This window comes from Fulmarus glacialis, unplaced genomic scaffold, assembly GCF_000690835.1.
Source record: "Fulmarus glacialis isolate BGI_N327 unplaced genomic scaffold, ASM69083v1 scaffold4976, whole genome shotgun sequence".
NCBI lineage: Eukaryota > Metazoa > Chordata > Aves > Procellariiformes > Procellariidae > Fulmarus > Fulmarus glacialis.
This window is the reverse complement of record NW_009217349.1, coordinates 6,846-33,679: the sequence shown is the minus strand read 5'-3', so window position 1 is coordinate 33,679 and position 26,834 is coordinate 6,846. Positions and strand designations below refer to the sequence as shown.

Below are 26,834 nucleotides of genomic sequence, written 5' to 3'. Positions count from 1 at the left end.
ATACACTCTTTATTTTCCCAACTGTGTCACAAAGTCTGACGAATATGTGTTTTTCATATTGTGCTCTTGTTATTCTTTTATTGGTAGACCATAAAATATCTAGGGTGCATGTTTTTACATTAACAGGCTATATTTATCTAAATAAAAAATTCTACCCCAGACCTAGTACATTTTTCAACTCACTTTACTGAAATGTATTCTTGAATAAGTTATATACCATATTTTTCGTTGTTCCAAAAAATGCTAAAACTTGAAATCTTTTATCTATTTCTTCATGAATATATGAAAATAATTCTGTTTAAAAAGCACACTGTAGAGATGGTTACAAAAATGTGTTTTTAAAAATTCACTGATATGCAAAACTGACATTTTCTCTCATGAATGTGTAAAGAAAAAGAGAAACAGACAGTAATAATAATAATAGACAGTAATAATAATAATAGCTAAATACAGAGTAAGACAGAAAGTCCATCTTTCTTATAGAGGAAGAATACATGAAAAAGACAAAATCTGCATATACACATTTACTCCCCAAAGAAATGCAACATTCCCACTGCAACTTAGTGCATATTTTTTCCATTTGGTAAAAATGAACCTGTTAAGTTAGTCTCTTGGTATATGTCTAAAAAGGCTAAACAAGGGATATAACCAATGCAAAAAACAGTTTTATGTTTCTCTGCCCTGAGAATCAAAATACTACCCATTCAGGAAAATGCACCGGACTCAAATTAAGTTAAGACTGTAACTCTGAATTTTAAATTAAGCAGTCATCGGCTCCTCCTTTTACCTTTCTGGACTTAACTCATGCTAGACAGTCTTGATCAAACATAGTTTTAGATACACTTTTGTTGACAGCATTATTTGAAATTCACAACTCTAGTCTAGCTCTGTGAAAATCTGTATCTCAATCTGACATTTTCTGATAGACATCCAGCTGCTGTTTTAAGGTAACATGCCCAATAAAGCAGCTCTACATCTCCCCTTCTACTTCCATCATAGCAAAGCTCCTCATTTCACTAAGACTTTTGTTCTCCTTCTATACATGTCAATATAAAAACAATGAAGCGTCATTCCTGACTGCATTTGCATGTTTCCTGCTCAATAATGTCAAGTTTAATTTACACTATCAGACACCTTGCCAAAAGCTTCCAAACAACCTTCTAGGGTATGCCCCAACTGAAGACAGTATGACAGGCCAGTTGAGCAGGCAGTATAAAACGGGAATTACTGTGGCCAAGTCTGCACTGCAGCAAAATTGCAATTGCTACCTTAGTAATTCACAATCAATGCATACAGAAATCTTGCCAGGAACCTGAAAAGCAAACAAAATTTGCATCCATAAATCTGGATAGAACTCTAAATCATATAAAACTACAAGCAACTTTCACAAATGCATTTATGTATAGGGTTCTGTAGCTAAAAGGAGCTTCATAAAACTTGATGACAAAACCTGTTTTAAAAGTTATATCAGCAAGTGTGCAAATGAAAAAATATCACTTCTCTGATATCAGTTAATGTCTGGGTCTAGCTTCTACAACTCTGTCCAAATCATTGCCTATATAAGAACAACAAGAAACTGTGTGCTTTATGAACAAGAAAACTGTACGGCTGTGCAATGTGACTCAAAACTTCCACACACTGAAACCCTGCTCACTGGGCATACCCTTGAAAAGTATACAAAGAGAACTTCAAAAGAGAGGCACTGAACCTAAAAAATACTTCTAGTATTACTGTTAAGAAAACCTACTGTCAAGATAAGACTAAGGCAATTTTCAGATTTTGATTTATTCAGACTCATTAAAAAAATGGACTCAACCCAAAAAAACCCAACCCTTCTAAAACAAAACATACACAAACTGCAGACTTCTTTCATTTACAATATGCATTTCCTTAATGATATTTACAGAAATCTATTACATTTTCAACAAAAACTTTTGTAGAATGGATTAAAAGGTAGCTGCCAATTTAAAATTAATGATTTTGAGTACCATAAAAAAATTTCTAGTACAATAGCTGATCTCAGTGCCTTAACCAACTTCTGTAATCTTACATTTCCCTTTTTAAATATTTCTCCCTCATAACTGTCAAGGTAACGGAAAAAGTTTTTTTCCTAACCCTTTCCTATTTTAGCCCTCCAAAGTATAATAACAGTAACTGAAGCTTTTTCAGAGAGAAGACTTTTAAGCAGAAACCATTCGCTGCACTCCAACAGAACACGCGCCTTGGCATTCTCTGGTTCACAGGAGATGGAGCTGCCACCGACTTAATACTTTTGTTCCTGTTATAAGATTCAACCACTGATCAAAGAATTCTTGAAGAATTCCTTGACCCACATAGCAGAGAACTATTCACGTGTTTTTTTCACAATCTGTTCTCAAGTCAGAACAGGAAAGGTTAAGTTTCTGAAGACAGCCATGAAGGAGAGTGCAGTTTCAACCAGAGACTTCTGCTCTCTAAGCTACTGAAATCAAAGATCCCTCCTCTCACCCCAAGTTTACTACTTTAAAGTATCTGAAAATAGTATTTGCTCAACTGCTGAGAGCAACAAAGTAGCTAAGCTTTTCAAAACCACAAAAACTCTCACAGACGGAACCTCTGGAACTTTCCTACGGGCCACAGCCGAAATCTGTGGACACGTTTGCCCTATTTGCTTCCCCACATCCACTCCCAACACGCCGGGGGCTGTACTGTGGGTCCATGACTGCACACCACACTGAACGCAGGGCTTTCTAAGCCCTCCTACCCAAAGATGTATGAAGGGGGAACCTGAGCTACCAGCGAGCTGAGGCAAACTAACTGTTGCAGATACGATTGTACACTGGAATTATGTCCCCACATCCATCCGCTTTGTACCGAAGCATGAATCATTGTTTTCTCTGTATTATGCGTCCTGGTGTCTCGATGCTTGGTCCCACTAATTGATTCTCATCCACTCAGAAACGTAGCAAAAGCTAGTCAAAACTAACTGTAATCCTAGGGGTCATGCTCCTGAATTTTCACCTGCCTGCTCCCAGCACTTTACAAACTCCCTTTTAAAGACTATGCAGTGCCATTTTCAGATTACTAGCTGTTAGCACAGACAAAAGAGAAGTGCAACAGTGAAAGACTACATTGACAGTGCAATCAGCCACCTCCTCCTCCAGCTACGTTAGGATTAAGACAGGTACTCTCTCAATTCTTCTTGAATCAACTTAATTCACAGAAGCATCACTTCCAAATTTACGAAGCAAACCGGTAGGAGACAACTTTCCTGCAGACTTCCAGTGAACAGTCCTGTTTGCAAAATACCAGTACAAACAGCAGCCTTTTGGAGGTCTGCTGAGCAGCAAGTACATGAACTGGTATTCGCAGATCAACCCTTGAAACGACTTGGAGGAAGATGCATGCTGTTTTAAATACTACCTACACTTCGCTGAGGTTTGTCAATCCAAAAGAAAACCTCTGTTTGATTTTGATCCATCACTTTCTTATTTCCCCCCTCCAATACTGGAAGAACATAGAAAGGTTAGTTAGTTTTTATCCTACTTCCCGTAAGTATGAAAACCCTGATGTAATCAATTAACTCTCTCTGCATGTTTTTAAACATTTGGCTACTCAATGGTTGGCTGTTGTACACTGTCAGTCTAGAGAGTTTTTGCAGCATGTGCCCGACTTGCATTTCACAATGATGCCAGAGAAAATGTTTATTTGACAAAGCCAAGGGCAGTCCAGCAAGGTAGGCATATTGCTGTTATTCACCAGAATTTTTCCACCTATACTTCTATATGACAAAGATGGCTATTTAACTTAGAGAACACACCAAAAGAAACCAAGTTTTACAGCGAATACTCTGACCCCACGCCTCTTCGCCTCTTGCCTTATTTGGATACTTTCACACACTTTCTAAATAGAATTTATATACTGTTGAAAAGCTAAGTGTTGTGTTTGAAAAACCTGTTCCAACATCTTTGTATCTGCCTCACTTTCCAAATACCATAAACGCCTAGAAATTTTCTTGTACAGTACTGTTCTATACTATGCTTTAACACACACTTGCAAAACACACCACAAAAGCTGCAAACTAAAAAGGCATAAAATTTAATGGTTTATACATCATACTTAAAATTTTAACTTTACTCAATAAATATTTTCATTAAAAAATAAGTCTTTTAGAAATCTGGGATACAAAAATTAAACAGTGAAGTTACTCTATCAAGTGTCGAAAGGTGCCCAAAGTGCCTTTTCTCTGAGAAGAGAAAAGGAAGTGACAACATGCACAGGCATTTGAGGTAGAATAAAGTATTAAATTCTTACCGTAGCAATGTTATTTTGAGCTTGCCCTTTGATCTTGCTAAACACAAATAGACCAATTCTGTCAGCACACCAAAATTTCAATATGGAAGTGACATCCGCGAGTATCAGAAGATACTCTTTTGCATACTCTGTTCAATTCCTTTGTGTCTTGTTGGCAAGAACTAGGAACACTGAAAACTGCAAAGCACAGAGGCACCACCTATAACATGTTTAATAACCCAATGAAACAGGTTAAGGAATTTATGAAGGAAACTTACAATGCCTTCAACTAGGAGTACAAAACATGCACTACCTCACCAATTAAAATGTTAAGAACTGCTATGTACCCACAGCTTATACCCACACAAAGTAAGCAGACTGTCAATTAATACCACTCCTCCTTCACACAGAAAAATAGACACTTAAGATACTGAACGAAAATACTGAGGCAAATGACATACATTATAGATTAACTTATAACCACTACAAAAAACCCACCCATTAGGGTACATGTAAATATCTTTCCTCAAAGGCAGATGTGTGCATCTCCCAGAGAAGCCATTGCAAGAAATCCAAGTTTAGCTGAAATCATTAGCAGAACCCCAATCAACTTTTATGAGGTTGCGAATACCCCAAAAGGGAGCTGTACATACATATTTGAGGACAAGACTATAGCCAATTTAAGTTCAAACTCAGATAGATTTACCAACAATTTTTTCTCCAAATTTCCAATAATTTCAGAAATAGGGCTTTCTATCCAGGACAACTTAATTTCCAATTTTGAACAGAAACTGCAATACCTTATGAAACAAATATATTTATTTAGAGATAGTGTCAAGTCTAAGGCAAGCAAAACTTTGTTTAAATAGAACTAGTTATTGTTAAATATATACACCACAGTAATAAATAAGTTATGAATATTCTGCTGACAGATACATACTTCAAGTTAATATCTTTAAAAATCCTTTAAAAAACCACAAAAGCATAATTTAAATTTGATTATACTAATGTCACCATATGGACTAGTGATTTTTATTTTGCTTTCAACTACCATTTTTCTGTGTGTAAAGCTATACGCTTGACAAATCACAGTACAAAACAAAGTCAACCACTACTGCAATCTCTTCCCTGTGTGAAAGAAAAAATGTTTTATGCTTTGCAGACAAGGTACGCATGCATTCCAGTAGGAATTCCGTTGCACCTCCCAGCCTAGCCAGCCTCAAGATATTCGGGTCATCAATCAATACCCATGAGCTACTACTGATTGTATTACTGAATAAAAATGAGTCTAATCTGATCAATTCAGAACAGACAGAATGCTTCACAAATATTAACTAACTATTCTGGACCACCTTTCACAAAGTAACAAAAAAGATTATCACCTATTTGCTTGAATATCAGAAAAGTCTAGACTGGAAGAAATCTCTGGAGATCATCTGGTCCAACCTTCTGTCAAATGCACAGCCCTAGATTAGTTTATCCAGGGTCCTTTCAAGTCTTTAATACTGCTGGCAAGGGAGATTCCACCACTTCTCTGGGAAAACCATTCCTATGTTTAATTCTTAATTAATCTTCTCACCTTGAAGAATTTCTTTATTTTATCTGGATGGAATTCTCCTAAAGCAACTTTTGCCCACCGCCTCTTCTTCTGTCACTGTATACCTCTTTGCAAACAGAGTACTTTTCTCTGTATCTGCTGGGCACAGAAGAGCAGTTCTCTATCCCGCCTCAGCAATCTCCAACCCTCTAATCACCTTTTGCTTGCCTAGCAAGCACTGAGTAGAATAAGCACATGCCTTGATCTGCTGATGGTTCTCTTCCTGATGCTGTCCAGGACACTGTTTGCCTTCTTTACTGCCATGGTACACTGCTAGCTCACATTAAGCTTGCTGTCCCCCAGAACCCCCGGGTTCTCTGCAGCAGAGCTACACCCCAGCCAGTCAGTCCCCAGCCTGTTCTGCCACTCAAGATTATTCCACTCCAGGTGCAAGACTTCATATTTATCTTCATTAAACCTCATGTAGTTCTTGTTGGCCCAATTTTCCAGCCTGTCAAGGTCTCTCTGAATGGTGGTTCCTCCTTCCCACATACCTACCTCTCCTTCCATTTTGAAGTCATCTGCAAACTCAGTGAGGTTTCAGTTCTACCACTAGAACATTTACAAAGACGTTGAATAGTACTACTAGATCTAGCATCAACCCTCAAGGAAACTCCAGTTGTGATCAGCTGACAGTTTGACTTTAAGCCATTAACATTACACCATCCTTTGATCTTGGCAGGTGAGCCACTTTTAATGGTCTGTATGTCCAGACTGTATGTTACCAACTTGTCTAGTGGGGAACATGCCAAACGCCTTGTTAAAGTCAAGGTAACTCTTCTCTCATCCACTGAGGAAGGCAATCAGGCTGGTCAAGCACAATTTATCCTCAATAAATCTGAGTTGGGTTTTCCCAGACACTTTCTTGTCTTTTATGTGGCTGAAAACAACTTCCAGAAACACTTGTTCCATAATTTCCCCAGAGACTGAAATGAGACTGACTGGTCTGTAGTTTCCCAAATTTTCCTTTTGCAGATGGGTATAATTGCCCATGCAATATTTGCCCTTTTCCAATCGCTTAGGTCTTCAATGACCATTCAAATATGATAGACTCTGGCTCTGCAGTGCACCAACTCCGATGCATCCCATCAGATCCTGTTCATGTGTATGCATCCAACTCGTACAGATGGACCTTAACTCAGTCCTCCACTACCGTCAGTGGTTTGCTCTTTACTTTGTTGTCGCTTCTTGGCACAGAGACTTGGGAGCTGAACTTTCCCGTGCAAAGGCAAAAAGAAAATGCAGTACTTCTTTTCCGTGTCATTCATAACCAAACTGTCAGTCCCATGCAGCAGTGGACCTACATTTTCCTTGAACTTCTGCTTGGTACTAACATACCTACCAGGAGTCGTTCTTGTTATTCTTGACACCTTTTGCTAGTTCGAGCTCCAGCTGAGCTTCTTCCATCCTAAATGTATCTCTGCATACCTGAGCAATATATCTGTATTACTCTTTAGAAGTCTGTCCCATTTTCCAAGGGTAAGGTGAATAAACAACTCCTCCAAAAATATATAATGGATATTTAAGAGATTAAAAGACGGGAAGAAAGCTTTTTTTTTTTAAGAATAAAAAGGAATATTCAAATCTAAATATTTAAAAGCTACAGAACACAAAAAATAAACTTAAAACGTACTGAATATGCTCCAGTGTATTCCTAAGTATTTTCAAGATTTTATATTCAAATTGACTCTATCAACTCTTATAACTCATTTACCAATTCAGAACATTAAGAAAGGAAATATCATTTCATCAAGAATCGTGGTTTTTAGTTGTGAGGTACGAGAGATGTGAAAGTTAAGTATAAAGAGAAAGGGAAAAAATATTACTGAAATACCTACTAAACAAAGAATTGCTAGCAATTTGCTTCTGAAGATCAGCTTCTTTTATGAGTACTACTGAAAAGAAAGATCTTACTCACAAAGCAGAACAACTTACTCTCTGCCTTTTCTGTTCTCTGAGATTTCATGTTTTAAACTGTAAATCAAACATGTGCATGTAACAGGTAAAATTTAAATTAAAAGATCATTTCCTCAAAGATTAATCTCTAAGAGAACAATGTATTGTTGGCAAAACATGGCTTTGCATAACCCTTTTTTTTTTGTTTTCTTATTCCTTAAAGATAGATAAAAATCTAAGATTCACATTAACTTAGCCTATGCTGTAGAGTACGTCAAAACTTTTCAATGAAGAAGGAATCCCATGACATTTAGTCTCAGTCTCCACACAGTTTTATCCAAACTGTCATATCTTCCCATACTTAAATTTTTGCTTGATATTTATTTTTTTAATTTGAAATTTAACAGACATGATCACCACTTTTACGTGGCAAGTATGACTTGGATCTCTACATTTTAGTGCATTTAATACTGGGATTTAAAAAAAAATAAATCGCACTTTAGCGATTTAAACAAATTAGGTAGGAAACAAAAACCACAACAGTAAAGAAGTCAGTAACATATCACAAAATATTAAGCAAGTGCCGAAAATCTTCTCGTATAAAAGGGAATGGAGAACTCCAAAAGTTATATGTAAGTAGTCAGAACTGAATTTCTCAAATGCACAGAATTCTTAGAAAGTCACCACACTATAAAGATCCAGAATTATTTGAAATGAATGTAAGTAAGGGTACATATGCTCATGATCATTAGGAAGAAATTTTAGTATGTAATGTATAAGGAACCAAAAAAGTAAAACGAGTACATTAGCATGGGACCCAGCCTTCAGAGTGAATTAATATACTTAAAAGCTGGCTCTGAAGACCCAAATTGCTATAAACAAAGAGTCACCGGCTAAAAACACAGACCTTGGCCCTACGCCTACCTAATTGGGTTATCTCTCAGTCTTTGGTACTGTTACACAAACATATTAAGGAGGTTATGATACATTTTTCATAATTGCTTGTTAAATAACATTTCATCTAAGAAACTAGTTCACAACATACGATTGTCACAAGGTTTTTAAAGCAGCAGACTTCATAACTTACCTTCCGTAATTTAAGAGTAACCACCTACTTTCTCTAATAATCATTTGGTTTATTGACAGCAATGAATCCTGTTGCACACTGGTATAGATGCAAATTTTTGCACACACCACCTGAACTGAGTACAAAGAAAAATGCATTTACATGTAACTTTGATAAAAAGCAAGGTGTATTCTAAATTTCAAAACAGTATGAGAAGGATGCTGGCTGCAGTCATTTTAGTCAAGGGAAAAACAGTTTGGCATAAAGAATGCTGTGTATGTTTCCTTCATAAGGAAGTAATTTAAATGAATAAAATTATTTATTTTTTATGCAGGACTTCATATTCCTGAAGTTCTCTAAACATGGATATATGATTTTTAAGTCAAAACTGATATTGATATTCTTCCATATAAGATATGCTGTTATAATTTATTAGCATGACTTGGATATCTGCACTTTTTGCATATATCCCCTTTGTGTCACAGAAAAGTTCCTGAGAATCATCAAACTGTGAAGAACAAACAAAATGTCTGCAATCCCTGTCTATTTGAGCCTTTGGCAGGATGCCAGTCCTGAGCATTCCCTCTGATAAAATGGCAGTCTTGTAGCTCCACTGCTATAGGTTATCTCATATCTTGCAATCATTTACACCCAGATAAGCCTATTTAAAGCACTAGCTGCTAAATCAGTTCCCATAAATGGGGTATTTCAGAAAGTATAACTTTTGGGGTTTTTTTTACTTTTTTTTTTCCTTTTAAGTTTTTGAATCTCAAGCCTTTCTTAAAGGTCAAGGTGCTAACTCAGGCAGGTTTCCTCCTCAAATCCAGGAATCCTGAATATAAACGACCCTAACTTTATGCACAAAAGTTCTACAATCTCTTTTCAATGCCTATGCAAATTCAAACCAGATATAGATTAAAGTCAGCTGGCTCTTTTTCCATCCTGCCTGTCCAGCTCTAAATTTAGAAGCACCCAACAGTATTCCTCCTGTTAACCTCTTCTGCCACAAAAAGGGCAGCTTGTACCTCACGTGTCTTTCCTGAATTCATTTTCACTTGCAGAAGGGGAAAAAAAAAATCATTATAAGCCTATTTTTTCCCAAACACCAACCAGGTTTTTTTGTGACACGTCCATCATCCAACAACTGGCTCAGTCACTCCCTAGTCCCTAGTCGCCTCTTATGGAGCCAAAACACTGTGTAACTATCACAACAGACCTTCCTGCAGTTTCCTCCACAGCACGTAAAAAAGACCAGTACTGGTGGAAAGGTACAAGAACAGGACAGTTACCTGTTTCCAAACAGTAAGTTAAGACAGTATTAGCTTTGATTCTGTGCCCTGCCTCACTTCTACTGACCTCTGTCAGGCTAACAGATCAGGACTACCAGAAGAGAAGCATAAAGGCTGCATCATCCTTGACTCTCAGATAGATATAGAACCAGTGGAGAAGATCCAGGTGGAGAAGAGAATGGTGGCAGCCGTGAAGGTCACCTAGTAAGTGGCTAAGAACCACAGATACAGACCCCTAGAGCGATCAAACGTGTTTGTCCCACTCTTCAAATAATCCCTCACACAACAGCCCCAGCTACGTAAACATGGCAAGACAATGAGTTTACACCTCACATCACGGTAATGATAAGTCTCAGCATTTAATAAAAAGCAATGTATGTTGCAATTATTATTCAATATAGAGCTTTTTTTAAAACAAGCAAAAAAAACCCGTCAAGCTACTTCCTACACCACTTGTATTTCTATGTTATTTAAACAATAAGCATTACAGAAGTACTTCTTTAATCTAGTCATTCTGGTAGTCTGAACACCCGACTTCCTCAAATCACTTTTCATTTTCAAATTCAACCTTCACTAAAAGAACTTGTACATCATGCCTATAACATGATGTGCACTTACTTGCTGGTAATGAAACACAACTGAATTCTTATACAGAATAACATAGTTCAAATTAGACAACCATGAAAGCTGCATTTTTTACCCTACTGTTTAGCTCCAAACTAATGGTGGAATCATTAATTGTGATTTCTATTTATTCTAATTGTGATTTCTATTTATTCTACACCTTCTATAAGAAAATCCTCTGAAGAGATCAGCACCAGAGTTCTTGGTTTTTAAACAAAGAACTAAAAGTAATTTACTCAATAGAGTAAGAATGTATGGATATTTTAACACCACTACTACTCAAAAAAACAGCATTAATGTAGCACCGCATCTCATTTGTATCAATTGCAATAGCTTTGCACTGAGTCTGCTAATACCTAAACCCTGCAACGACAAATGACACACAGTTTTCTATCTTCTGATTAAAAAGCAGGCATTCCTAAAACTTGCTAGTGGTGAGATTCTTCATCTTTCTTCTTTAAACTTAAATGAATAGTGATATTCAGACTGAATGTTCTTAGTAAATAATACCAAGCCTTTCAACTCAAAGAAATATGAAAAGATTTTGAGCAACCTGCTGTTTGTTCCACTTTGATTTCTAGTAAATTAAGTAATCAGAAAAAAATAGACATCTTTCATTGCACTATTACAGATGACTGACTCAAATCTTTTGCATATACCATATATCTGACCAATGCACATGGTTTTTTTAATGTTAAAAGGAATTGATACTGCTTGGTTTATATATTTTGATTAGTAATAATTACAAAAATAGTTAACTAACAGCACACCCAGTTTCACGAGCTGTAAATAGAAAAGGAGGAAGTGTTTTATGTGGTAAAAAAGAGAAAGTCACAATCTCTTCTAAAGAAGTCCTGAAGTCAGTATTCAGGTATAAATCCTATGAAAGAAAGGAGGAGTTCTTCCTGAGAAAAACCACAATTTGAACTTACACCACCTGAATGCAGATGAAGGCATGGGTGAAAGCCTTTTTCTTCTTCTTCATTACCCTCCATCTCATCCCTGACCCAGTATCTCTTCAGCTGCATTTTTTTTTTCCCCTCAATGATCAGTATTAGTCATAGTGGCATATTAGCTGGAAACTTCCAGCACGTGAAGATTCAACGACACTGGATGCTGTGCAGCTGTGCAGCAAGTGCTACTTTCAGTGGAACAGTTAAAGAAGCAGGTAAATAATACATGTAGTATATGAAAATAAACACACCTTGTGAAGAATATCTGTAACAATAATCATGACTTGCTGCCTTCCAATTACAAGATGATCACTCTCGGCACACAGCAGCCTACAAACAAACTTGAGGAAAGATTTGAAGTAACGGCCGTAGATGAGGTGACTACTGAGTATGACTGGGAACCTTTTAAAGCTATAGCAGGTGAGAAGAACAAGGACTTCTGTGGGAAAACTCAAATAGGAGAAGAAAAGCCTTCAAGGTTAAAGATACAGAGCTCAGCTCTGGCCACTTTAAGTCTATTCAGAAAGCTTAAATCTTGAACTCAAAAAAAAAAAAAAAACATTAAAATGGCTGGAATACATGCACCATTCCTGCACAAACATCTCTGGCTCATATTAATACTGGGCCAGCACTGAAGGCCAAAGTCTTGCCATTCCACACAGCACTGTGTGAAAGTAAGGACTAGTAAGCATTTGAGCCATGAGCAGGAACATCTCTTAATTATGTGTTGTTCACACAAAAGTCAGGCAGGAAAACAGCAGCTGCAATTCTATTTCTCATAAGCACTGAGTTAAGCAGCTCACAAGCAGTACCTCTTGTTACTCCCAGTGTCCCCAAAGGCTTCAGACTGACTCAGAAAAATAAATGAAAATGCTTGCAAATAGCAAAATTTCCCATCCATTGAATGTATTTTCGGCACCAATGTTGCAAACTCCATTCTATTTTCTAAGGACTTGTTATTTTAAAACACTTCAGAGATATCTGATCTCTTCTATTTTTAAAAGACCATCCAATAGACATGTCAGCAAATTACTTCAGAGAAAGAAAGTAAAGGAAAGGAGATCCAACACTGGAATATTACCTGCCATCTGGAGGGGCTTAACAAATTATACAGATTGGTGGTATTTGAGCCCACAGCCCAATCACCTAAAAACCATGTCCATCCACATGCAGTCAGTAAGTTCCAGCTGGTGACAGGAACTCCACAAAGAAATGTTAAAATATCAACAAGAGACTATTTGAGACCTAAATTTCTTATATCCTACAAAACCATGCTGCTTCACTATTAACATAAACTACTGAGAGTAAGTTGGAAAATACTGAGGGACATTGTAGACAACTACATATCTGCACCTTTTTATCATTAAATAGCTTTGGGGGGATTGTATTTTGTCTAAAACAGGCAGGATCTGACTAAGAGTCACAGCATTTCTTTTGCTTATCTTTTAAATTTCTTTTGGTATAAGACAATAAAAGAGTTGCCTGATCTGTATAAACAGAAGCACACGTATATTTCTATTTATTAAAACATACATATGGGAACACCGCTTAAATAGGAAAAAAGTAAAAATTTTACAAGGACAAAATGACCTACAGAGAAATTTCAGAATTTCTTCATTTTCGTATTACCTATATTAGTTTTACAAAGGAAAACATTTTGAAAGGTACAAAACAAATGTCCACTGATTGCACATAAAAAAACTAAACTACATACAAAATTCATACCATTTTCACTATGGCCAGATCTCCGCCTTTTCCTACGTCACTCCATGAGCATATTATAACCGTGAATATATAAGCAACTCTATAGTACATTTATGTGGATTAGTTATTTTGTTCTCCTCTAGCTTTCAAGAGCTGCACATTCAATCTAGATGCTGCAAAAACGAATCTTTTACTGCAGTAAATCCACAACAAAGGTGTCCTTAAAGGAAACCAGTGTAAGTGGTAGGCACAGACAGGAGAAGAGAAACTACAAATTTTTAATTATTTGAAGTTTTTCTTTATATTTGTGGCAATTAGCACACATGTACATAGTTGCATTGTGTGTTATTTTATGCCACTTATAGAAGGAAACAGATATGAAATTAACTGTTGTAAATTGTCTTAAGATGAAAATGCCATAGATTCAGATATGTCTAAATACCTCTGCTACATGATCATTTTATTCTTTTCAAGAGCAAGTGGAAAATAATTCTTTACCATGCAATAACTATTTTTGCCATGTGTTGCGCACATGTATTCTATTTCCAGCACACATTACCACTAAGCACATGAGATCAGATTATTTTTGCCAGCAGGTTTTCTCAGCTAAGGATATAAATGGCAAAGCAGGCTCAGTTCCCTCACCAATGAAGAAATCAGGTGCCATAGGCACTTAGTACACCAGGGTAAAGGGTTAATTAGCTCATATAGTGCACTGTGACAACCTACCTCAGAGAACTGTGAAGAAAGCTAGCAGCCTTTCTTCAGAAATCAAGATGTCAAATACCCACAGATGTGACACGAGTATTTCAAATGGAGGTGACTACTCAATTTGACTTAATACTTATGGAAGAGATCTGGAACCTTAGACGCCACAGTGGAAAGTCAGAAGTTCAGAGGTACATAATAGAAGTTAAAAAGAATTGAGTTCCTCATCTAAGCATTTACCAGAGGTGTCCTGGGTAGCAGAGGTCTAGCCAAAAGTTATCCTTATCAATTTAGTATTCCCTTGCCCAATTCAAGTCAGCTGTGCCAGCTGTGTCCCCTCCCAGCTTCTTGCCCACCCTCAGCTGATTCACCAGCAGAAGGGGCCTTGATGCTGTGCAAGCACTGTTCACAGTGACAGCTGTCTCTTATCAACACTGTTTTGGTCACCAATCTATAACACAGCACCATAAAGGGCTGCTATAAAGAAAATTAACTCCATCCCAGCCATGTTCAGTACAAGATTTTAAGATAAGACCACTAGTACTCTAAGCATTTGTTAGCACATAGGTCAACCACAGGTGAAACATCCAAATACTTCAAAATACCTACAGAGAGCTACAGAAAGCTGACACATATGAGGACATCAGAGGACCCACCTGAACTGCCGTGTGACTTCAAAGAGCCGAAAGATACCAGTGAAGACTGCATAGATATTCCTATAGCTTTAGATACTAAATCAACAGCTATCTAGCTCTAATACACATGCAGGAATCTACACAGCCTATAGCTTGCTTAAAGATGACAAATTACACTGTATTAAGGATTTTCCTGAACAGGAGGATCTCAAGCATACCAAGACGACTTTGGTCACTTTCACAGAAACAAAGACTGTTCAGATACAGCATCCGCTCCACTAGTCCACCCTACCAAATCAAACACTTTAGCAGCACTGAATCTTGCAGTCCTCAGACTTCGATACACGCACAGAGACACCAGAACTGGTCTGGTGATGGTTATGCAAGTTTCCAGGTAAGTCTTTTTTACCATAGTCAAGTTCATCTGCGCATGTCTATACTACACGCAAAGGTAATTATAAAAATTTCTTACAGGGTGTCATGTTCAATGATAGTCATCTAATTACAAACGTCAATGATACAGTATAGAAAAGGAAAAAAAACAAAAGAAGAGGTGTGATGCATTTAAGCGAGTAGCTGTACACGAAGTTCAACACAACTCCTAAGCAATCCTAAACAGTGCCACAAGGACTATATTCCAAAAGTCAAATCCAACTATAACAAGCATATGAAATGCAGGAAGTCATCTACACAGGTAACCTAGAAAAAGTGGGTTTGTATAAACCTGAAAGAAATACTATAGAGCATATTCTTAAAACCAAAATTAAATGCATTGCAGTTGCAGTAGGCACATAATATGGGTATTGAAAATGCATTTCCAATCCATACAAGCTCATATAAGCCAGTTATATCACCAAAGACATCTGTGGATCAAACCTTAGAGGAGCGTATTAAAAAAGATAACCAATACAGAGCAAAACTATTTCTGATTATTCCCTAGGTATTGAAATAAAAATTTGGATATATTTTATATCCAGAAAGCAGAGTTTCTTTATAAGAGGAACTGGGAAAACAAATTGTCTGACTACCTAAGGATATCCACTGCAGACACGTTTTTATTCAATATAAAATGTTTTGCATGCATCTGGTATCTTTTCCATTTTAATTCAGTCTATTCTGGTAAAACCCACTCCAGAAAAGACTTCACTATTTGAAAATTCATTATAGCACTTTAAGTAAGGTCTGCACGCACATTTCACTATTCTAGGTATTCAAGTGAGGTGCCTTTTTCTGCTTCATAATCAGCTTGACAAGATGTCACTTTCATTTAAATTCTGGGACACACTTGAAGATGCTTCTCCACAGCTCCTGCTTGTGTCAAGTTTGCATACCAAGTCACTACAAATTGACTGTATCATTTCTGTAACCATCCAGAAGATCTTGAGCATGGTGTCAGTTTCAAACATCTCACAAAACTGGAGAAGTTCTCCAACTGTTCAGGATCCTCTTTAATCTGCTTATTCGCAAGCTATGTGGTTATATTTATTCTCATTGATGAAATGACATTCAGTCATTTGGTTATAAAAGTCTTAGTTCTAAAGTTAGGCTCAAACCCTCTATTTTCCATTAAAAAAAGCAAGCTGCACTTCCAAAATTTTCACTCAACTTAGTGTAAACTAGGTGTAGGAAGGGAACTCAAAAAGGCCAAGTGCATCCTCCAGAAGTTTGTCTCCCTAGGTTTTCTGTACAGCTACTCAAAAGAGAGGACACCCTGGAGAACATACATGGACTCCCATACATGGAATCCAAACAAATAAATTTCTCTTTTCACCAGTATATTTATGCTTTGTGACTACTTCTCCAGAACATAATAACAAATTATTTTGTACCTAATATTTCAATTTCATAATTTTAGGCATCCAATTTGATCAATTTTTCCCATGCTTTTCCAGTAATTTTTTTAAAGGCTTTGGGAAAATCATTCCTGTTTCCTGTTATCCTCCTCTGGTTAAACTAAAGAACTAACTAAATTCCACTCTCTCAGAAATACATCTTTTACCTAGAATTTAATATTTTTAGGTGAAAACTTTTCACTGAAAAAAAATTTTTCCAGAAAATACCACATTCATTGTGTGCATTTGTTCTAACGGATTTAAAGCCTAAGACAATTCTTCAATCTATGCAAACATAAGAATAATTTTAAAATTAGATTTTTTATCAGCAATTAAAACTTACCACAACCTCATTATGTTCTCCAATAGCGAAAGATACACACTTTAATTCTGCTTTTATACTTTCCAGCACACATAAGCCAGCTGAATGACATCAAGTATAGCATAGCCCTCTGTTGCTCAAAATTAGTTCTAAAGACAGATATCCATCACGTAAAATAACCCCATACTTTAAATAACTGAAGTAGGTGTTGGCTTGTAGTTCCACGTGATTGTATTACAAAGTCCAAGCTTAGGTAAGAACTCTGTCTTACACTAGTAAAGCACTAGCTTGATCATTCCTATTAAGTCACTGTCCACAAAAACATTGATTTGCTTGGCAAGAATCACCACATAACTAGAGGACGAGGACCAATTCGGACAGACTTGGTTTTTTAGGTAAATCTTAAGTAATAGCATGGACCTCAAGTCCACAACAGCTTCAATTCTAATGGGGAAAGAGAAAGAAGAATGCTTATATTATTGGGATAAATGAACCTTTTACATTTCCATTTTTGAATGTATGTCACAAGCCACACAAGAGAAGGAATGTTCAGATGTTCTGTTTCATCAGCTTGAAAAGGCAAATCTCAAACTTACATCAATCAAGGAAAAACACTGCTAAAAAGATGGCTCTCTAGCTGGCTTTCGTAATTTATCTTTCACTAATGGCCTGATCTTAAATTTGTTATTCACCAGCTTTGTGCTCACAAATCACAGTGAGCTACAGTTTACAGCTCATTCAAGACCAAAAAAGGAAGAAAAATTGCATGGAAATATCCACAACTAGCATCCCAGCAGAATACAACCAATTACCAGAAACTTTTTTTTTTTAAGTTTTATGCTGTGGCAATATTAGCTATGAATAAAGTTGTCTCTACTTCCACTAGAGCCTATGAAAAACTTCGACACAGGAGAAAAGCACACTGTGGTTGAAAGTACTTTCAATTCAAATAATCTTCAATCAGTGGAAGAATGGAGTCTCTCTTAGACAGAAATATAATGTTTTTATAAATTGCTCCCGGCACTAAAGGAGTAACTAAAGTTGTCATTAGAGAACTTAAAAACTAGAGGAGAGGGACACACAGTATTTCACAGACAAGTGTTTAGAGCACACAAAGTAGGAAGAGAGAGACATCTAAACAAAAGTCCTGCACAAGCCTGATGAAAAGAATCTTGCGTCTCAGGCAAGGGATGGAAGAAAGAACCAAGCAGCTATAGATTTAGTCTCTTCTGTTGAAGTTAATCCACTTTAGCTTCTGTGTAGTATTAATTACATAGTACTGGTGTACTCAACTGGAGAGAAAGCTTCCTGACTACTTTTATTTAGAACATTTTTTATGCAAGTTCCTCTGAGACTTTATACAAGTACATCCTCAATTTCATAGTTCCTCAAGAAAAAAGGTCTTGCTTCAGTCCTATTTTGGAAAATCCAAAATAACTGGATATGGTGGGTTAACTTTGGCTGGCTGCCAGGTGCCCACCAACCTGCTCTCTCATTTCCCCTCCTCAGTAGGATGGGGGAGAAAATACAATGAAAAGCTCGCGGGTCAAGATAAGGACAGGGAGATCTTTCACCAGTTACCATCATGGGCAAAACAGACTCGACTTAGGAAAGATAAATTTAATTTATTGCCAATTAAAAATAGAGTTAGATAGTGAGAAACAAAAACAAAACTAAAAACATCTTCCCTTCACCCTCCCTTCTTTCCCGGTTCAACTTCACTACTGACTCTTCTACCTCCTTCCCGACTGCTGAGCAGCGCAGGGGGGATGGGGAACAGGAGTTGCAGTAAGACCATAACACTTCATCTCCACCACTCCCTCCTCCTCATGCTTTTGCCCTGCTCCAGCATAGGGTCCCTCCCATGGGATACAGTCCTTCATGAACTGCTCTAACGTGAGTCCTTCCCATGAGCCGCAGTTCTTCAAGAACTGCTTCAGCATGGGTCCTTTCTGTGCGGTACAGTTCTTCAGAAACAGACTGCTCCACTGTGGGTCTTCCGTGGGCCTCACCTACCAGCTCCTGCACAGGCTACTCTCCACAGGCCGCAGCTCTTGCCAGGAACCTGCTCCTGGGAGGGTTCTTCATGGGCTGCAGTTTCCTTAGGGCATGTCCACCTGCTCCAGTGTGGGGTTCTCCACGGGCTGCAGTGTGGATATCTGCTCCACGGGCTATCTCCATGGGCTGCAGGGGGACAACCTGCTTCGCCATGGTCTTCTCCATGGGCTGCAAGGGAATCTCTGCTCTGGTGCTTGGAGCACTTAATCCCCTTCCTTTTTACTAACCTTGGCGTCTGCAGGGCTGTTTCTCTCTCATTTTTTCCCACTCCTGTCTCTCACAGCTGCTTTTTTTTTTTTTACCCTTTTTTACCCTTTCTTAAATATGTTATGACAGAGGTGATAGAGTTTTTTTACCCTTCCTTAAATATGTTATCACAGAGGTGCCACCAGCATCACTGATGGGCTCAGCTTTCGGCAGCCATGGGTCTGTTTTGGAGCTGGCTTGAGCTCGCCATGTCCAACACAGGGACAGCTCCTGGTCTCCTCTCACAGAGGCCACGCCACTGCTACCAAAACCTTGCCATGTTAACCCAATACACAGGTTTAAAAACTCTATTCCCAACTACAGAATAACTTTAAGAAACCTTAATATACAAAAAAATCACTTTTCTATAATTTTCTCAAGTCAGGCATTGTAATCACCAATGAGAAGGCAGACAAGTGATTCTTAGCTGAAAGATTCAGAGCTGATTAGAGCTGATTTAAAGACTGCATTGTTGTTGACAGTCCCACCCAACTTCCTACTCATTCCTTGTGCCTGCCTCTTAAACAGGAATGGATCATTCTTTTGGAGGTAAAGAAAACATTCTCGTATTCTTATTGAAAAACTTCCTGGAAACCTCGCATTTGTATTTTTTCTGCAGCTAAAAGTTGTATGCATATTTACCTATTTTTGCAGCATAAACTAAGCATGCAGCTTAGTTAGCATACTGTGCCACCATGTGCTTGTCCACAAGCAATTTTATTTGCTAATTTCCCAGTACCTTGTTCTACAATTAGCCACATGGTTGAGGTAGAACGGGCAGAGTAACAGGAATCAAATAACACGCTGAACTCATCTGAACTACATTCCAATACTAGAATCGTGTAAGTGATCAATTAGGAACACAGCAGCTCTGCCGAATTTAAGGCCAAGGACAAACTTATGCTTCACATAAACTTTTCTAGCTCTCAAAAATCCACAGTCATTCCAATTTGTTCTGAAATTCAGTAAGTTTCTGGGTACAAAGTAGAGGACCATTTGGAGTTATCTGACTGAGGTACTTCCAAAAGAAAGATATTTAAACCAGTTTTTCTTATTGGGATTTTTTTGCAGGAGGAAAACCACCAGGGGATCAAACCACAATCCTAACTGCACTTTTTATTGGCTCGGTTGTTCAACATGTGCTCTAGAAAATTATAACAGCTATTATTAGTTCTTTCAGAGAAACAACATCAGAAACAAAATTAAGAAGTAAAATAACATGTGGGACAAATGCAAGCTGTAGACTCCAAACTCAACAGATTACTATGCATACACTCACAAGACATAGCTGTCACACAGCTGACCAACCTGCCGGTTTTCACATAACTCATGTTGCTCTAAGGGAAATGGAACTGTCATTGAGCCTAGTAGTCTACAAGCAGCTGGCACCCGTTTGAATATGAACCTTGGTGAAAGTCTGGAATGAAAAAAAGGAAGCTACAGTCTATCTCTGAAGGCATTTATTTTGGGGAATGAAATGTATTCACAGCAAAAAAAATATTCAGAAGACACTAAAGTGTTTTCATATATGATCTGAATCCTCAGAAAAGAATGGTGGAGTAATACATGAACTCTTTCATCAGTTCCTGTGCAGGAGCTGGAATCTGGAGGACCGAAACATGCTCTGGGAAAATACTCCCTCTCTCCTTGCTTGCTTAACAGAGACTGGAGGGAAAAAGGAGACTACATCTACAGCAATACTTCCCTGCTACTCTTGCTAGTTCTACAAAAATAAGAATAGGTCAAGTATTTGAGAGCTATTATGGAACTCCTTTCCTCCTTTTTTCAATTCAATCCATGTCAAAACCTCATAAACAAAGAAGTCTTCAAGGATCTGCTCTACCAGGTTTGTCTGCTTTGTAAATTTCTGCCAGAAAAACTACACCAGCTGGAAATGGCAGCCGGGAACCACACACCATACAGTCAATTCAGCTGTGCTAGAAACAAAATTTTGATGTAGACAAGTTATGCCAACAGGAAAAGCATTTGTGTTGGCTTTACTTGCACCACAGACCCAAACGATGAATTTTTGCTGGCAGAAAGATTACTTCTGCTTTTCCAAGAAGGGGCTTTATTGGCCAAGCTGCAGTGACTTTTAGGTCAAAGCGGTTTGAAGAGCTCCAATATCCATATTTTTCAAATTGTCTTGAAAGGCGGTTACAACAAAAAATAAGTTAACTATCCATATTCTGATATGTCTCAAAGATTTCTGAAATAAGATCTCCAACGAACAACATTTTTTTCAAATCTGTCAACCAAAAAATGCCCCAAAGCTCTCTTTCTTTGTGTGCATGCATATACAAAGTAAATAATCCATCTATCTCACAACCTCTATTTCAGTTAGTGCAGTTCACTTTGGAGAAGCAATATTGAAGAGCCTGTTCTTAACAATTACACTCTAAACACAGTCACCAAAAAAATCTCAAGAAGTTAGAGCTTCTTGCCCCTGAAAGCTCTCCTTCTAATTCTCCCATGCAAAAAGAAATCCAGAAGTGGTCTGTTCCTCTATAGAATCACAGCATTTCATTCTCCTCCCATATGAAATGGCAGAATTTTTCTGTCTATCAACAGAGGGTGGATGGATGCAGGGAAACTGACAACAACTCACATGTGGACTTTTAGGAAAGAAACAATCTCTGATTGGGCTGGGACAGTCAGAGTTAAGCAACTGACCTCGTCGGCCAGGCACCAGAGGAAGGAAAATAAAACAGTAACTACTCTGAACTGTAAAACAGTAGCATGGGGTTTTATTTATTAGTATGAGCTGTAAACTGAACCAATGGACTATGGGCCAGTAAGTTACTGCCTGAGACAAACACATGAGGAATACATTTTTTTAAAACACATACAAGTGCCTTCTTGACAGGACATGTAAAGAGGGCTGGAGGAATGTGGCAGTCCTAAGGGAAACAATAGTACAGCAGGTGGAAAGGGGGAAAGAAAAGAATGTAAAAGGAGTCTGTTCCTTTAATTACCGTAACCATCAACAAATAAAACTTTTTAAAAAGAAAAGAGTATTGCCTGATCTCAAATATCCATATTTTGACACATGGATGGCGGGGGGGAAAGGGGAGGAGGAGGAAAGGAGAAGACTTGGAATCACGCAGCACACTTTGGCTTGCCGAAACAACGTTTCCAAGTGCAAAATTCTATAACTAAAAGTTCTATAAATATTATTTTACCTTTTATTCAAAGCCTCAGGAAACTGTACAACAAAAGCTTTAAGGTGCACTATTAGGTTGTTCGACTCTTTGCACCACAAACATTACCAAACACTATCTGAAGACCAAAAAAATAGCTCTTAGGGAATGGATTTTATTTTAACTTCTTTCAGATCTCATGTAGTTAAGATCAGAAGAAGCTGTAAGATTGTCTCCCAGAATACACTGCCACTCCAAAATAAGGTTTTGCTACAACTTGCCAACAGTCCTTCCTCACAGTACCGTATCTCCCAACAGTACTATGCACACACTTATATTTCCAGAAATTTTTTGAAGATTAAAAAACCCTGAAAATCTGCTCACAAAACTACCTGAGCAATATCACTAATATACATGTTCAAATTACATTAATAATGAAAAATGAAGCTATTCAAACTGCCTATGTAAATGTAATTCGGCCTCTTGTGTGAACACAATATAGCTCTTAATTACTTGATCACAGACTTTTTACCCATGGGACACTTATCCGATGCACAGACTGTGCCTTCCTCGAGAACGGAACACTGCCAGGAAATAAAAAGATTCCTGCAGAGACTCACCTGCCTTGGCTGCAGAACTGGGCAGGCATACAGGGTAGCTTACATAGGCCAGGACTGGTCATACATGTTCACTCCAGAAAGGCCAACACTTTATTGATTTGCTTTTAGACAGAGAAAGAAAGGGGCCAAGAAGTGACTCAGCCAGAGCACTTCTGAGGGAAGCACAAGGAGGCCTCACAGACAGCCAAGCTCTTCATTGACTTCTAGGTGTCCCTTTTGATCAGCACTAGAGCATTATTGAGGAACTTTCTGTGCCCATGGATGTATAGAGCACAAGAAGGAAGATACAAAGAAAACATCAGTAGAAGATTGAAAGCGAATCTCTATGCAGAAATGAAAGGATATGATTGCTGGCACATCTCTACATTCGTTTATACAATTCCTTTCTTTTTTTTTTTCCCTCCCATTTCACCATGCAAAAATTCCATAATTTGGAATCATACTCAAATCCACATCAGTCATCAACAGAGTTTAAATCTTTCAATCACCCACACTGTCATTTTGTGAAAAACAGTTGGATGTCATGTTTTGCGGACTAGCCCTTAGAAGGAAACAAGACACTTGGCTTGTGGCTTTCACAGATTTTTGTTGATAGCTGAGGAATGGCAAGATTTAAGGATCTTGGATTTCATTCCACACATAAAAGGGAATTACATTCTAGGACAAGTTTCTCAATCTGTGGTCTGTAAAACATCAGATGGTGGTCCAAAAAATCATCATAGAAAATGAATTTTTAAAAACATACATTCCCACACATGCAAGCAAGAAAACATAATTGAGGAAATACAAAAAATAAAACAAACATTCAAAGTTTAGCCTAATTGAATTGCACTATAATGCATAAGAAAATGTGACAACATTTCACAAGATGATCCTTGCATTTTTTTAAGGAAATTAAGTCTTCTTGAAACAACACATTGTCCTTTAACATTTAAGTTTGAAAACCCTTTCTTCTGTTCTACTGAACTTCCTGAGTAAGTCCTCTCCAGAAAATGCCTTGTTACATCCAATATGTTCCTCCCTTCATCCTACTTCCCTAAGCCATTACCTGTTTTCTCCATGTCCCGCTATGCTTTCTCTAGTTTCATTCTCTTCACAGACACCCCTTAAAGTCATCTATAGAAGCAACCCATTCAGCAACTGAGCTCTTTCTGCCTGTTTTCATTGACAAACTCTGCCTCAAGTCTCCTGGTTCATCCTGAATTTCAGTTACCATTGTTGGAACATCCTTTATTTCACTGGTTCAGCTGCAGGAGTTTCCTTTCTCAGGACCCCCCTTTGGCCTGTCACTTTTTTAAAAAATTACAGACACCTGGTCCACACCTTATCCCTACTCCCTGGTTTAAGATCTGGACATAGCTATCCAGCCCTAGTCTTTCACACTGCTCTTTTCAGGGCTAATTTCCCTTCCTAGTGTCCACACGCAAATATCCTTGCATCCAGCTGTGTATACATACTCTAAGTTGCTTTTTTTTACCCAGACAAACAGGCAACAATGCCTACTTTAAATCTTAATTCCAAAAGAGGTCTGCAAAGTCAGCCAACAAAGAATATTGGAGAAGTACCTGGAGCTCCTAAATACAATATTAATAGCATATCTGAGATCCTCTCCCTCAAAATCATTTTCCGCTCTCATATTTCCTATATAACATTACCATAAAATTCATGAATGTTAAATGAAAAACTAGTAAAAAAAGAAAAAAAAAAGGGCAGTTGATAACAAATCTCAACTAATGGCCACTTTTTTATATGAAGTACATAACATCTAACTTGAAACTCCATTTGCATGAGTTGCTCTGACGCTCATTCTTCATCAGTTTAAAAAGCACAGCTTTTAAACTTTTCTTCCTGAAGATTATTATTAGCTACTGATCTTTAAAACTTGTTGTTTTAAAACAAGATACAACCTTTAAATTAAATATGCTGATTAATACACGCGTATTTAACCTATTGGTATGTATTAGTAAATGCTGAATTGATTACTCCCTTTTTTCAAGACAATTCTTTTCACAAGTCTTGTAAGTGATAAACTGTATCTGGATGAAAACAGACTGATTAAAAACAACAAAAAAGAATTTTAAACTCAACTAAAAGTACTTAGTAACACATATGTAAAAATACATATGTAAATTTTACATATGTAAAAACAGGAAAAACTACTTTGCATTTAAAACTGAATTAATTATGTTTTGTGTGGCTAGCAAGCTTAATGACTGCATAAATGATCCGAAAATAAAGATTTTAGAACTGATCTCCTCCTCTTTCCTGACAGCTCTATTCATCTATTAGGAAGTAGAAACTGACTTACTCCTGTTTTCAGTTTCAAACAGATTTAAATTAAATTTGAACAAAGTAAGAACTGGATGTGACATCTGAAAATAAGGAGACTATTCACTTGATATCACAAGAGACACAGTTGCTTCAATTGATTTTGACATGTTGACAAATTCTGTTTCCCAGTGTTTAGTAGCTGAGAGCTTTTGTTTTCCTGAGCACTTTGGCAGGACACATGTACTGCTTGATATGTGGGTTGGGGTGTGTCCTTTTTATTTTGGTTTGGGTTTTTTTAATTTGAGAATACATTCAGTCTGCAGTAACAGTCACGTTCATAATGAATTTTAATTTTAAGTATGTTTCTTTAATTAAAAGTTAATTTTAATGTGTTTAAAATATGGTTTTGATACCGCTTTCTACACAGCCTCCTTATATGGCCTCTAGAATTATTTGCTCCTCACTCTGAAGTACATGCAAAATTTCTGGGAGCTCAATTAAATAATTTTCCGCCACCATGGATAATCTACTACATATTTTGAAATACTTTATGATAGATAAAACCAATAATTTGCTTCTTGTTAGCAATTGAGGAAAATAATACAAAAATATTTTGTTTGCTACTGAGATTAATATATACAAAAGGCACATTTCCTTGGAATCAGGGTTTTTTTGTGGAATATTAGATATAGATTTCCAGCCTCTCAGGAAAATTAAGTTTGCATACCAGCACAGAATATCCCTGGGACTTCACTCCGGAGTATAACAGTTCGTACTTTCTTATCAGATTTCAAAGCATCCACAGCTTTTGACATCTACAGAAAAAAGGAAGAAGGGGAATAACCAACCACTTTTTAAAGTACTTAATTCCAATACTTCACCTTTATTCACTAGAAACTATTCTTTTCACTTACCATTTTTAAAACATTTTTGTTAAGTGCATTCTTGGCATGAGATCTGTTTAATCCAAGCACCACAATTCCTGGAGGGGAAGAAAAATTGTATTGTTGTTACAATGTAGTAAAATATATATTATCTATGTAAATTATTATTTTGAAATTATAGAAAAAGCATCACTAAAGACTGCAAAAAAAATGCTAGTGTAATCACTTAACTACTGAGTTTTTGAAAGAAAATAAATTGACTTACATTTTCCAATGTTAAACACTTCAACGTTCAACAGAAATTACATTTATTTGAAGAACGAAAATATGTCCCTAACACCTTCACATGGAAATAGTACTTACAAGGCTGAATGTATAATTACACAATTGCATGCACAAATTTCATGTTTGTGTGAAGTGCTGACATGCAATCAGGAAAGATACTTAATTGTAAAGCATATGTTTCCATATTTAGACAGCCTGCCTTCAGAGACTTGTTAAAGCAAAAAGTGCTACCACAGCTAAGACTGGCAACTCTGATACAGGTAAAAGGAAGTCACAAACGCGGAAAGAATGCTATCACAGGAAACAAATAAATCATACAAAAATTAAGCCCCAAGATATAAAAACCGCGCTCAGTGCTTGGTACACAGCTCCAATCGCAAATTCACATCTCCCTTAGTCCAGTTAGAGATCAGTCGTCTCACTGACTGATTA

General features: G+C 37.3%; 1 protein-coding gene across 1 annotated transcript in view; it reads right to left on the bottom strand.

The window, feature by feature from the left end:
* The window catches only part of LOC104070703 (methylglutaconyl-CoA hydratase, mitochondrial-like), a gene marked incomplete at both ends in the record, with an annotated part of 44,478 nt that extends 18,263 nt beyond the window's left edge, over nucleotides 1-26,215 (bottom strand). Inside the window, 2 exons of the mRNA XM_009579623.1 lie at nucleotides 25,961-26,048; nucleotides 26,148-26,215. Coding sequence (XP_009577918.1) covers nucleotides 25,961-26,048; nucleotides 26,148-26,215 — 156 coding nt within the window. The remainder of the gene's footprint in view (nucleotides 1-25,960; nucleotides 26,049-26,147) is intronic.
* Nucleotides 26,216-26,834: the final 619 nt, after the last annotated feature.